General features: G+C 37.7%; 3 protein-coding genes across 3 annotated transcripts; all 3 read right to left on the bottom strand.

The window, feature by feature from the left end:
* Nucleotides 1-331: 331 nt before the first annotated feature.
* Nucleotides 332-2772, bottom strand: LOC149943353 (uncharacterized). The gene is made up of 4 exons (XM_090176045.1): nucleotides 2248-2772; nucleotides 1815-2186; nucleotides 1196-1750; nucleotides 332-1101 (listed from the first exon to the last, which is right to left on the bottom strand). Exons 1-4 carry the CDS (start codon nucleotides 2550-2552, stop codon nucleotides 384-386), a joined length of 1950 nt encoding a protein of 649 aa, XP_090032171.1. The 5' UTR covers nucleotides 2553-2772; the 3' UTR covers nucleotides 332-383.
* Nucleotides 2773-4098: 1326 nt separating this feature from the next.
* LOC149943352 (uncharacterized) lies at nucleotides 4099-5231 on the bottom strand. Its single transcript, XM_090176044.1, has 2 exons — nucleotides 4687-5231; nucleotides 4099-4622 (listed from the first exon to the last, which is right to left on the bottom strand). The coding sequence occupies exons 1-2, from the start codon at nucleotides 5081-5083 to the stop codon at nucleotides 4099-4101; spliced, it is 921 nt and encodes a 306-aa protein (XP_090032170.1). The 5' UTR covers nucleotides 5084-5231.
* Nucleotides 5232-12881: 7650 nt separating this feature from the next.
* On the bottom strand, nucleotides 12882-13882 carry LOC149943351 (uncharacterized). The gene is made up of 3 exons (XM_090176043.1): nucleotides 13213-13882; nucleotides 13029-13115; nucleotides 12882-12952 (listed from the first exon to the last, which is right to left on the bottom strand). Exons 1-3 carry the CDS (start codon nucleotides 13880-13882, stop codon nucleotides 12882-12884), a joined length of 828 nt encoding a protein of 275 aa, XP_090032169.1.
* Nucleotides 13883-14094: the final 212 nt, after the last annotated feature.

Below are 14094 nucleotides of genomic sequence, written 5' to 3'. Positions count from 1 at the left end.
TAATCAGTTTTTCTACGAAATATGTCTTACCACTTTGGCTAGGCCCGCAAAGTATGATGTTACAACTGTGATAAAAAGGGTACATTATCACCGCGTAGCTGAAACCAGAATGAAATAAAATGGACATTTTGTTTTTATATATAATATTTTTTATTTTTGACAATAACAAAACACGTTTTCCCGTGACACACCCCCTTGCCACGTGGAAAGCGGCCGGCGCGCTAGAGACACACCCCCCTCGTGACCCCGACGCGCGCGGATAGCGGATCGAGAGAGAGAACGCGCGCGCGCCTCTCTCTCTCTCTCGAACGCCGAGACGGCGAACCGCGGAGACCGGCGCCTCTCGACCCGCGGCTCGCCCGCATAAGAGCGAAGGTTTTTTTTTAAGCGCGTATTTTATATCCGAATGGAACTGTTCGGTAATTCGATAAAACCCGAACTTTATCCATTACGGGCCGATACGCTTTTTCCAAGTCGACGCTAACGAGCGTATGATCCGGAAGTCGACGGATTTGTTTGGGCAGAGGCACGGCAAACGCCGCCGGTATTTCAGTTTCTTCGTCAGTCACTCCTAGCATAGTTTTTAAATTTTCGCCGTTAATGATATGCTGATTACCGACATTAATTCGAAATCCTTTCACTTTCGTAACGTTAAATTTTTCGCCCGTATCCGGATTTTTCACCCAAAACGAGTAATTTTTTGGCCCGCCATACGCGGCTTCGTAAATAAACGAATTCTTTCCATAACCGGATAACTCGCTGACCATATCGCCCAAATAATGGCCCGTAGTTATAAGGGGTTGTTTCGAGACGTACTGGAGGGCGTCAGTGTCCAAATATAACGCGTTCTCGCCGACTATTTCAAGATATTTTAATAAAACTAATCTCGCTTGACAGGTTGTATAAGCGGCAATTACGCAATTTGTATGTTTTAGAGGGATTTCCGCTTCCTTGATGGGGGCTGATTTCACTAGAAGAGTCGTATCGTTGACTGTCAAAACCGATTTTACGTTGATTTCAGGATTTGATAGCAGTTCAAAGAACACTTTGGGTTCGCGAACGATTTCAGTTTTGGTCACAATGGATCGCTGACCGAGTTTTCTGGAAAAAAAAAGTTTTAATATCTATCACGCTACCCAATATGATTTATAACCCCAATGGGGGGGGGGGGGGGGGTAATAAAATCCATACAGACCCCCACATGGAATTCAGCATTAATTTCGAGATGGCACGAAGTCCTTCGTTTTTGGAGACTTTGGTAGGGTCCAATTTGACCCCTTCATGACGTTCGAAAGCCGCAATGTATTCAGCCTGGGCTTCGGGGGTCTGACAATCTGACGGCCAGCCGCTCGCCTCCACCTTGGTTTTTAGGAAACAGTCAACGTAATCTCGAAAAATCCCTCCACTGTCCGTTGCAGGATCGTATTGCGTCACCGTGTATGACCACGCCTCAATTTTTTTTGTAATTTTGTATCCGCGATTTACCGCCCATCTTAATTCGTCGATTACCCAAACGCCTTTAAGCATTCTTTCGTCGTCAGAATGCTCGCAGTCACCCTGATACCGTAAATCGGCACACGTCCGGCATAGGGTAAACGTTAACTTTTTGTTAACGGTCCGATACGGAAGAATAGGATGGAATAAATTGGTTGGCGGGAGCACGTTACATAACAATAATCCCTCAAAATCGTCAATGGCTGGAATATCGCTACCGAGCAGAATTGTCGGATGACCAACGGGGACTTTGCCACTATAAAAAGGAAAACACACTTAAATATTTGTTTTCGTTATATATATATTTTTCGATATAATACCGTTTGTTTATAAAAGGGTACAGGCTGCAAATGTCCACGTAGAATATTTTATCGTCGGTCCCTTCAACGTTACAGTACGTTCGTAGGGCTGATACTCTGCCCCCGAAAAAAGCGGCTCGCGGGTCTAAACGTTCAGTTAAAGTTTCCGAAAAATTAGAATTTTTTAAAAATTTATTTATGGCTGGATTTTGTTGTTTTTCCAAAATCCAATCGCACCCCCATTGTTGAATGACGGTATAACCCATTTCTTTAAGTTTATTGGTTGTCCGCATCGTGTTGGAAAATCGTGTATTAAGGGTATCGCTCGCGTTAGCGTATAATGGCTGGTTCCTATTTACAGAGTCCCCGAAGCAAGTCCTACAACCGTGATACCTTTAATGAAAAAAAACCTGTTTATATTTTGTCTCTTCGAACTTTTTAAAATAATACTTACCAACAGCCCTGATATTGTAGAGCGTTTTTCTCACCGATTAGACCATCAATTTTAATTTTTCCAGCACGCGGTTCTCGACCATTCAGCGTTGACACGATGGTAACATTCCGGACATGCGCTTCCCAAGCCAGCCATTCTAAAGCCTCGGTGGATTGAGGCTCGGATAACCGATACAAATTAGCCGGTATTATGCCAATCGTTTCTGGCTCCAAAAATTTTTTCCTTAGTACGTAACTACACACTGACGCGATAGTCACGCCCACGCTAAACGGATTAACTTCGCACAAGTCTTGAAATAGTTTCATAAACTTTAAACAACCTTTAGCTAATATGTGGGTATCTCTAGAACAATAGAGTTTTAACGTTTCGAGGTAATTAAATCCCGAACTCTTTTCGGATTCGAGAGCGTACCATTTGTTAAAACTTTCGCGGTCTTTCGCCGTGAAATATTGGGCCCCGTAAGCTTCCAAGGGGGGCAGCGAGTTCTCCGAGACGTAGTTTGTTTGTTCGGGTTTGTAAATGTCAAAATTATTATCAAATACGTTGAATAGAAAATGAGGGAAAAAATCTTTCGTATATTCGCGACCCAGCTCGAACGTATCCGCGAATTTCGACAGAGGAATGGGTATATAATTATACGAATCCGATAGAGTTAAATTGTGTAGTTTCAGTTGCAAGATGCGAGTTCCATTTATTATCGGATCGGGCTCAAACGAGTCGGCACTCTCCATTATAACTTGTAATAGGAGTTGCGTATCATAATTACTCGCATTATGCCCCAGCGCGGTCACTCTTCTTATCCGAGCCAGTGTTCTTAAATATTCGAAAAAGTTTCGCGCGGAATCTGAACCCAGAAATTGTCGTTGGCGAACGCCGCAAAATCTGCATGCTACGTCGGGGGTATCAACACACGCGACACAATAAGTTTCCGACACGCATAAAATGGGTTGATGAATATAACAGTTTTTCTTATCGGGGTGCCGTTTGGTTTGGACCGTTTCAAAATCGTAAAATATCCACATTTGAGTGGGCTGACCGTTGGAATCGAAACGGGGTAACGGGCGTCGCGGTTCTTTTATTACTTGGATGTAACATTGATGTCCCGAGGGGGAAAACTTACGACAAACGGTACAATACTGTTCGGTACAAGAACGCGTTTAGTCAAATCGATTAGAATCGAACATTCCGTGCAATGAAATAAATTTTGACATAATGATAATTTATCGCCGGTTAATTTTATTTTATGATGAGCGTAGCAATCGACACCCGTAAACTTACGTAAACAGTCGGGACATTTTATTATATCTCCGGTACATTTTATGGCCCTGCAACACGCGAAACAATAGTCTGAACACGCGTGGGTGCTATCTTGTCTGTACCCCTCAAGACACTTTGAACAAAACTTTTCTTTCCCGAATAAGGGTGCCAGATTTTTAACTAGATTGAAATGCGCCCCCTCGTTTAAAAGTACAATACGTTTTCTGTCCATACCTCCCCGTACTCTAGAATCGTACACCAAGGTCGGCCAGCTGTTTTTAATTTGATAGATTAAAATATCGTATTCTTTGAGATACGTTCTAAATTTTCTAATCGACTCGGGCGACGCGCATTCTTTATTAGGTCGGACACCCGATTTGGAGCATAGGAGGAGCGCCTCGGCTCGCTGGGCCACATTGTTTTCTTTGGTATGCGACAAAGTTTCATAGACCGTTTTTAGTCTTTTGTTTTCGGGTTCATTCTGATATTTACACAGTGCCACACCGACGCAAAGAGCTCTAGCGAGACAGATTGAGTCGCTGTTCGCAATACGGACAATTGCTCGTCTATTCCTAGAAAACATGGCAAAGGTCTCTAGTCGTTTCCGTTTCGTACAGCCACCGCCTTGGGGGAGACGGACAATGGAAAAATTAAATTAACGGGTGCCAGGAAAAACGCTTCTTCCTCATCTGAATATATAGATTCGGATACCTCGTCGAGAAGGGCCTCGATATCAATTTGGTCACGTCTCCTAAATGAAATGGTTATATCGGGATGCGCCGCACCCAGCGCCGAACTACGGATTACTAGTTGTACCATGTCAGCGGGGTTTACATCGCGTAATACCCGTTCAGTGACCCTGGCAAGCCCTTCCGCTATATTATTAGATATTTCAGCTTCCAATTCAATTCCCGTCATATTGAAGTTCGGGAACTGTTTTTCATTCTGACCCAAAATTACGCAATTCGGGTCCTCAAATTCAATATACCCCACAATTGGGAAATCTCCCTCCGCCTCCCCGTAACCGCTTTGGTTAAGTAGTTCGTTGAAATAGTCGTCCACCATTTCGGCGGATTCACGCGGTTCAGCATCATCGACCGTGACAATTTCAGGGGCGTCTATAAAAAATAAATATATATTTTAATTTCTTAGATATTTTTCGGTACGAGAAAAAAAACTTACTCTTCAGGTAGTCCAACACAGGTTCGTCATATTCGGCACCCAACATAGCATCCCACTCGAGTTCGAGTAATTCTTTTTCCCGCTTATTATATCTCGCTTCAATAATTTCGCCTAACCGAGGCGGTAATGCTTGATTAAATAATCGGAGTTCGGCTACCGTTTGGCACGCTTCTGGAACGTGGGGGATAGCTTGAACAGTTTCAAAAATTTCAATAACCGTCAAAATTAATTTAAAACTCAGACGGCTAAAGATTGCGGGTAACTTATTTGGTGCAAACCCCGGGTCTAAATTTAAAAATAAACATATTCCGTAATAAAATTGCAGTAGTTGCGGTACGGACCAGGGTCTATTTACCTCCAAATCGTCTAGAAACCAACATAAGCTTTCGCTATCCATTTTTTCTAGGCGATAAGAAAACGACTTCCAACTTGAGAATTCCGCTGATTAGTGAAGTTTCTTTGGCCGATAGGGCTCTATTTATACGTATCTTTTGAGGCTGTATAAAAATAATATCACGTCGTTAAGTCGAAACTCTATTATATAAAACTCGATTGTTTTCTAAAAGATGGACCCCAATGTTTTTTAAGCCTATTAAATTTAAGGGTGGATCAATGACTACTTTAATGATAGCCCCATAAATATGGTGGCGGTTCATCCTTTTATCGCTGACAAAGGTTGTTTTTCAAAAGAGCCGCAGAAAACTCTTTTGACTATTTTGACAAAGCTGGATGAATATACGAAAAAAACTTTTTGACTGTGTCCTTCTTGTTCTCCGAGCGGCCAATTTTTTTACGAGCCGCTGTTTTATTAGACACCAAACCCTTAGGGTGGAATCCTTTGGGGGCCACGCCGCTCGAGTCTTAATAGAACAATGTGGGCCCCTACGGTCTTTTTCTTTGAAGGGAAAATTGTTTAGGGGCTCTTTTTTTGTGTCAACCCTAACCTTTTTTACGATGCAAATTAAGTTTGACTCCTGAATTTAACATGACGCGTCAAATCGGGTATTGTTAAAATAGTGTGCACCGAAATGTTTATAAAAAGCGATTGTTTTCACAGCTGTTTTTAAGCGTCGAAGGATGGTCATGGTGAAAGAGTTATATGCTCAAACACTTTTTAAAAAAGACGTTTCAAAGTGTTAGATATTTTTTGGGGACAAACGTTTTGTCGAAAAATGGTTATAAATGAATGTTGTTGCTCGTAGAATTTTATGGAGCCCCATAAACTATGTGGAATAGATCCTCTTAATTATTGTATATATTTTTTTCATTTGTTGGTATATTTTTTCATTTGTAAATAATTCCTTTCTATATTTTAGTTTTTTGTCAATATTTCTTTTTGTATATTTTAGTCATTTGTTTATTTTAGTTTTTTGTTTATTTTAATACTTTGTATGTCATTTGCGTTTTTATAAAATATATAAAGTTTAAATCCGTTTTTTGGTTTATTGATAAATTTAGTTTAACGATAACTTCCGGTATGGAAGGTTCTATCCCCGCCTCTCCCGTTAGTCGGCTTATCGCGAACAATCCTAAAAACGCATTACTAATCGCGTTGATTTTACTTTTAATGGGACTTGTGGAATTTCTATCTCTTTGGTTTACCAATATGGGCGTCGCTATACACATAACACCGCAAAATTTGACTAATCGCGTGAGTCATTGAGTCAACCCATTACATCATCCTGATTACGTCATCAAATTATTATCGCTATATAAGGGATTCATCCCCGTCATCCATCGGCAGTACACTACAAACCGTTTCTCGAGCATCATGTCTAAACGAAGCTGTGTAGATAACGTTCCTGGGCCCACTAAAATGTCTAAATTTGATCCGACTCAGCGGAAAGTTAACCCTCGGTATTCACTTTCATCCGAGCTTTTCGTTACTACGGGTTTTACGTCTGAGCTCGATATATCTGTAGCTCTATGCAATAAAATCACACACCAGGTCTTTGAAATGTCTTCGCGCGCCTGGGATGATTTATACGGCCACTGGGAACAAATAAATGATCCCCAACGGTTGCCCTTTCGATCACCGTTCCCGCTATCTGATGCGCTAGTGACCGCCGCCATGTCTGACCAAAAAGAATTAACCTTGCAAAGTACGATATCCGAAGCGTCGGTCGTAATCAAAGCGCCGGAAACTCGAGAATTGGACCGACTCAAATATTTCATTAATTCGCACATTCAACTCCTTAAAGTGAACCAAAAACTCTTTGAATTAATGGGTTACGTTATAACCGATAATTATCGTAAAATTTACGAAATATTGTATAAAGAACCATGTGCACCCAACAATTTATTTCTATCGGATGAACATGAAAGGTATGATACCGTTGTCCGCTACGCGTCCAATTACGTAACAGCATTTAAAATTATTGACGATTTTAAAGAAACAGTGGCCAACCAAAATATGTTTTGTGTATTTAACTTTTACAATTTGTTTAATATGGTATCTACCAACCATAAATATATTAAAAATAAATTGTTTTATCTTTAAACGTTTTCATCCGCTTAATGTACTGTAACTTTGAATGTATAAATAAAACCTTATAATTTGTATACACTCTGCTCTTTTTTTCCAAAACACTTTTACCGATGACCGCCCGCTATTTTACGCTACCCTTAGGGGGGCCGAAAGTGTTTGTCGGCGAAAACCAACCAACTCGACATTCACTTTGACGGGTAGGCTGTTTGCATAACATCGTGTCACCGCCATAGGGGCAGATAACCTATTGACCTAAAATGGGTTAACACCTTGGGTTTTATGGGTTATAACATCGTAAATCAGCTAACCTTTTGACCTAAAATGGGGTGCCTCCAGCTATTAACTATGACTGGCCGGCTGTTTGCATAACATCGTGTCAGTCCACACCACCTGCGGAATAGGGGCAGATAACCTATCGTAAATCATCTAACCTATTGACCTAACCTATTGACCTGCCGAAAATGTACGCAAAATGGGGCGCCTATAGGGGGTCCGTTTCACACCTATTTAACGGCTGTTTGCATCGTGTCCATAGGGGCAGATAACCTATTGACCTAACATCGTAACTCAGCTAACCTTTTGACCCCGCCGAATATTGCCGCAAAAGGGGGCCCCTATAGGGGCCCGTTTCCCCCGCCCGCAGGTGCCCCCTTATCGGTATACACACTCACTTATCTCTAGTATTAAACAACTTTTAACTGCGACAATGGATGCAATACCCGATACAAATAAACTAACTTTACGTACCGCATTAACATTAGAAGTGGATACTCGTGAACAATCTTATTGTTTACTCTGGAAATCTGAGAGAAAGACAAGGGTGACCGCTTCAAAGTTCGGTCTTATTTGCAAACACAGAAAAGAAAATGGAAAAACCAAGGCGGGGCGGGGCAGGGCCCTGCCTTTGGAAAAAAGCATCGGGGCGACGCCCTGCCCCGACTACACCACTGACTATAAAACCCTTAAACACCGTATTTACGCCTTTGTTTTTAAGAGGGTACGCATTTGCATTCCCAACTTTATTATTATCAGATCATTGTAGAACGGATTTACGGGACCGTTAGGTGGCTTTGACAGCACTACCAAGTTAGCTAAAAGAACCAAGGCACTGGGGAAGCTTTAGCAATTCCGCGACCTTTGGCACCCGTTAGAATAAAATAAAGACCTTTATTCGTTAATGTGTTTGTAAATTAATATTAATACTTCCTTACATTGGCGTATGTAAATTTTATAAAAAAAAAGCTTTTGCCTGAAGTCTAAGATAATCCACTTGGCAGACCACCATCCCCGACAAGAGTATCTTGATGGTCACAATAATTCATCTTACGATAAAAATATATCAAAAGTTAGGGGTGTGCAGATATTCCCTTTTGTTTCTGGTAAAGTGCAGGTTATCAAAACTTTTTCCTTCTGGGTATCGGGACGGGCAGCTAATTTTTATTAATCCTTAAGAAAAATAAACTCTGGTAAAAAATAAGGCTAAATATCGGGTAGTGATATTCTATAAGGTAATTAATTAATCTGAATTCCATACATCAAAGTACCAAAAATCATTTATTTTCTGTATATTTTAATATGGTTTTCATTGTAAACATTTGAATGTTTATCACATTTTCGCAGTAAAATATGATAAAATACTTTCAGAGAACTAAAACGCAAACTGCAGTGTGTGACAAAAACAAGAAATATATGAACAGGCTGGTTCGTCTTGGCAGCTTTTACCATGTTCGCAGTATAATCAGTTACAACAAAAATGGGGATTCCCGGTAGCTTGTCGAAAGGAAGCAAGCTTCTAATTAGTTTTGACAAAGTATCTCTTATTTTGTTGTTATTTTTTTTAAGTAGTTCATAATTCCTAGCATTATCCAAGTTTTCGCCCCATAATAAAACGAGGCGTTAAAATAGGAAGCTAGAACTTCAACTTTTAGTAAAGGACCAAATTTCTGAGTTGGTTTTCTGTATAATAAGAATAGGAAGCAAGCAATAAACTCATATTAATGGTTTTCATCCCTACGGAAATCTTGCGTTAAAACAGCTGCTAGGAGCTAAGATCTTCAATATTTTTGATTGAGCTGCTGAGCAAATGATTTTAACATGAAAACAACACCTACATGGTGTGAGCCTTTAAAGCAACGAAACATTGCGATATAATTTTTTTTAAATTTCTTCCATTTTAACCCAAAATATAAAGATATATTTATTTATATTTTATCTATTCTATTTTTTATACTCCTAAAATTTTTCTGATCAAATTGTTTTGTGAACCACATATAAATTTAATTTTCGGTTCAATTTAGAGTTCAAATATTTTGTAATTCTGTGTTTACTTTGTATTCAGCTAATCGACCAAAATTTAACCAAATTTAGAAGAAGTTTTATAAAACGTTTGATAAAGCCTGTGAATAGACGCTTAATTTAAATTTAAGACTCAGTAAAAAACCATAAACTCCAAACATTCGAAAACATAAATTTTTGTATTGTTACTACAACAGGGTACACGACGAAAAAATAGGAATAATTAAGTAGAGCCTTTTAAGCTAATTACTGTTCAATATCTTTATTATTATCGTTATTTTTATGAATTTTTAGCTTTTATATTATTGTCAAAATTATGACGAGCCTTTTTTTACAGATTATAAAAGTGACTTCATAGAACAAAATTTTTTAAGCGAAAAATATTATTAAATGAATCAAAATATGGATAAATATTTTTTCGATTTTTTAAACAAATTCATCAAAATTATTTTGAAGTCTATTAAAGTTTTCGTCTTAACACATATTCCTTAACACAAGGGGCTTGATATTTCCATTAAGTCATTCTTAACTTGTTAATAAAAAATATTTCGAGATTAGAAAACCAATTTTGTTTAAGCTAACATTTCTAGTATTATCAGCTCTCCGTATAACCTCGTTAGTAACGCGAGCCAAAAATGAAGTGTTTTTTTCATTAAAAATGATTTGCAACATCAATAAAATCAAGCGTTACACTTCTCAAAACATTTTATAAATCAGATTCATTGTCCTAATTTGATGTTATTTAATTTCGAAAGTAATTGTAATATAATTAATATATTGGTGGTCCGGCAGTGGACCCTACCCTAGGATGGCGTTTGAACATCCGCATGTTCGCACTGTATTAAGTAATATAATAATATATCTCCCTGGGCGAATCTGATTTGCAATAACTTACAAAAGTCCGCCACATATTTTTGAACTTGAAATAAAAATATTTTCACGTCTTAACATAATAATAATTAAAAGTGAACCAAATTACCTTGAACAAGCACACACCGATCGACGAATCACTTTCCACGCGGTTGTAAGAGCATAAGGTCCACATCCGTTATTATCATCTACAGCCAAACCTACACAATAAATTAACTTCAAATTAAGTTAAATTACATATGTAACAGATTAACTAAGATAAACATTGCATACGTTTAACTGATGTTAAATATTTTACGAAAAAATTTACTTCCTCTGCATGAACTTATATAAAAGCTTGGAGCTAACAAACCATATAAGGACCCTTTCCTACTAAACTTATTTATATGAAATTGAGAAACATTGTAGTATATGGATTTAAGAAATATAAAGAACAAATAAACTTTAAATCAAATCTATTATTCCTACTTAAATTACATTTCAAAGTTAAGAAATGTTTCGTGTTTTTCATTCTTATTACGACGGCGCCTTTCGCTCCCAGGCGCATTAAGCGACTTTCATAAACCCGCAACTGCGATGTACATATTCGTGATTAGTTCAAACATAATTGCACGGCATCAATATTACACACGCTTAACGCAATCTTAATATTTGTATGACAGATGGTCATGCTGGTGACGCTAGCCGACAATGTGCTCTAACGAAACCTCAATTCCACCTTAATGGCTTTCGAAAGACATTCTTGAACTATATAAGTATGGCCATAAGCCTATCAACCCTAAGTTTGAATCGAAAGGCAGTGTTGGTTCAAGCTAACGACTGTCGAAAGAACAGCGCTAAATCCACCCTGTGGCGGAAAAGAGAAACGTAACGCGTCTCGCAATGCATGATGCGAGCAGCTTTAGTAAGAGAGAGGTGCGTAGAGAGATAAAGGGGGAAAGAAGAAGCTTTAATTTATCTCTACCAGGTGCCGATACTATCGCCTGATTTCTTTTTTTTTCGCTTGTACAGTGGTGGTACAAAGGGTGCTATGCGCGTTTCAAACTTAGGGTTGATAGGCTTACGTTATGGCAAACATTGTAATGTATGAAGTTTAAAATGGCATTAAACTATGGTCTCACTTTTTTATGTATACCATATATTATTCGCAATTTTAAATTTAAACTAAAATAACGAAATGTTTCGTGTATACCCGATACAATACGGTACTTTCATACAAAGCTGCAGTTACAAAAGGTCTCAAAAAAACCGATATTATTGACAACTTAAATTACACTTTGTAATTACAAAATGTTTCGTGTATATCCGATATTATTCAGAACTTCAATTACTTTTTGTAATCAAAAGACTGTTTCGTGCATAAGGGTTGTTAAAATGGAATGCCTCAGCGTCTCTATTTAACTTGTTTGCCACTAACCCCGGTTTAATTACCCTAGAAATAGAGTTTTAGCTATTTTTGTAAAAGGCAATGTAAAGGCAAAGGGCCCTATTCTGAGGCAGTCGATAAAATAGTAATTAACCGAAAATCGCCGGTAGCCGTAACCACTGGGGTAGAGCAGTCTTTAACTCTTTACCGAATGATAATTTGATCATTTTCATTTGAATTAATTAACATTTAAAACTATTTATTATCCACTCAAATACCTGTCCCTTCTTAGCCGCAACGAATGACTTAGGTCTACCTATATATCACCTTCTTTACTCACAGTCAGTGTAGTTGAGCTTTTTCCTATAATTTATGTCCCTTTTTAAGAACTATCCACGCATATATTTCTTGAAATGTTTTATTTGTTATATTTTATGAATTGTATAGTAATAATATCTATAAATTATATTTTCGTGGGTTTTAAGTTCAATTCAAATTACGAAACACAAAATAAGAATTTGTTTCCAATTTAAATTATAATTATTGTTATAAGAGTATGTATATAATTGTTTTGTTTCTGGTGTAAAACTAAGAGCAGAAATGATAATCAATTTAAAAAGAACGTATTTAAACATATACAAATATACAATGAAAAGAAGAAGTTTAAAGCATACATTGACACTTATCATACCAAAACTATATTAGTGAAAATTTAACAATACATAAAGAAAATTTTTATATTTCTTTCCTGTAAAATCTTAGGCAGATTTATCCAATTACACTTCTTAACAATAATTTTTGAAGAAGTAAAAAATTATATTTTTCAAAAACATGTTCTCGTAAGTACAACAAAGCTAGTAATGTTGTTCTTCATTTTAAAGTTTTGGAATTAAATTGAGCATTATTCAAAAGCCCTATTTTAAAATTAAAGTTTTGATGGCTCCTCGTCAACGCTGTGATTTCTAAACAACTTTATCAACTTTAAACCTTTCAGCCCCTCTACAAGAAAACCTCTCCAGATTAAGAAAAAGGTACTTTCTGGAAGAATATAATATCGTTCGGCGTTCTTTCACTTCCTTTTGACATTGGGCACATTAATTTTCTAAAAGTTCTCAGTGTTCCAACAAATTGTTAAAAATTAAGCTACTTTTGTCAGCCAAGACATTAACCTAAAAATCACTGAGGGCATCCAGGGCCGTGCAGAGGATTTCTTCTACATATTTCCGGGTCCCTCTGCTTGGGGACCCCTATAATTTTTTTTTAAATAGTTAAATTACGAATAATTAATCAACACATTTTATTTTGAGCTTTCTTTACAATTACATGCATGCATGTGAGGGAAAAAACTCCATTTTCTAGTTTTCATACTTGCAAACCTTTCGATGACTTCACTGAAGTCTATCGACTTAGCTAAACGAGATTCTATGTATGGCTAGTATAACTAAATCCGTCAAACGTTCTTGTTATAAAGTCGATCTGCAACAATTTTTAACTCGAGATAGCTTACTGAATAATCTTTCCGCTTCCGCTTCTGTTACAGATGAAGTACAAAAAAGTCTAAGCGCAATAGACACATTAGGAAACAACGCCGACAGTTTGAATTCGTAGATATTGTTCAAAAGATCTAGTGATTTGATAGGTGTTTCTCTAAAAATTGCCGTGTGGATCGACCATAAATGTAACACTTCGTTAAAGAGCTCATCCGTTACATCTGTCGCGTATTCAATTTTGAAGTTCTCACAATCTAATTTTAACTTATCTTCGTTCAGTGATAGATATTCCCAGAGAAAGGCAAACGTTCCGTATAGATTTCGAATTGCTTGGTAGTTGTTCGTCAAATTTGAAATCAGATGATCTATTATAGCATAGAAGACATTATTCCTGAAGACGATCTCTGGAGTCAGATAAATAGCCTTATCAGCGGCTGTACGTTCTTTGCTCTCAAAGGGATTTTTACGTTTCCTCACTGGCGCTGTCTTAAAAGTTGGATTTATATCAAGTTTAGAGGCTTTGGTTTTAGCTTCTAAAACAATCGACTCCCAATCGTCGCGTATTTGGTTTAGTTCTAAACGACTCGCTATATTATTTATTTCGACGTCAATAGTAGTCTCTCTGGCTTGAAGAATTTTGTTTCTATAGTCAATAGGATCTAATAGCTTCATCCAAATTATTGTCATAGGTCGCAATGAATTGACATAGTGCAGTTTGAAACGGCATTTACAGCAGCTCGTGCCAGCGTTGCCAACCTGTACGATAATTTCACCTTTCGTACGATGTACGATATCACAACGTACGATATCGACAATTGTACGATATTACAACGTACGATAATTGAGTATTAATGAGTTTTTGTAATGTACGTTTTTGGAAAATACCCGTTTTGACGCTT

This window comes from Leiobunum rupestre, chromosome 5 (genome assembly GCF_980474605.1).
Source record: "Leiobunum rupestre chromosome 5, qqLeiRupe1.1.hap1, whole genome shotgun sequence".
NCBI classification, from domain to species: Eukaryota; Metazoa; Arthropoda; class Arachnida; order Opiliones; family Sclerosomatidae; genus Leiobunum; species Leiobunum rupestre.
Note: the sequence above shows the minus strand (reverse complement) of the source record. Positions and strands in the feature narration are given on the sequence as shown.

Excerpts from the sequence above, each read along its gene's own strand:
- LOC149943353 (XM_090176045.1), bottom strand. The coding sequence starts at position 2,552 with ATGAAACTATTTCAAGACTTGTGCGAAGTTAATCCGTTTAGCGTGGGC. Across the intron at positions 2,187-2,247 it reads CTACAATATCAGGGCTGTTG|GTATCACGGTTGTAGGACTT; the intron begins GTAAGTATTATT and ends TTTTCATTAAAG. Across the intron at positions 1,751-1,814 it reads TACCCTTTTATAAACAAACG|TGGCAAAGTCCCCGTTGGTC; the intron begins GTATTATATCGA and ends TCCTTTTTATAG.
- LOC149943352 (XM_090176044.1), bottom strand. The coding sequence starts at position 5,083 with ATGGATAGCGAAAGCTTATGTTGGTTTCTAGACGATTTGGAGGTAAAT. Across the intron at positions 4,623-4,686 it reads TGTGTTGGACTACCTGAAGA|ACGCCCCTGAAATTGTCACG; the intron begins GTAAGTTTTTTT and ends TATTTTTTATAG.
- LOC149943351 (XM_090176043.1), bottom strand. The coding sequence starts at position 13,882 with ATGACAATAATTTGGATGAAGCTATTAGATCCTATTGACTATAGAAAC. Across the intron at positions 13,116-13,212 it reads GGAAGCGGAAAGATTATTCA|CTAAGTCGATAGACTTCAGT; the intron begins GTAAGCTATCTC and ends AATCTCGTTTAG. Across the intron at positions 12,953-13,028 it reads TTTCCCTCACATGCATGCAT|GGGTCCCCAAGCAGAGGGAC; the intron begins GTAATTGTAAAG and ends AAAAAATTATAG.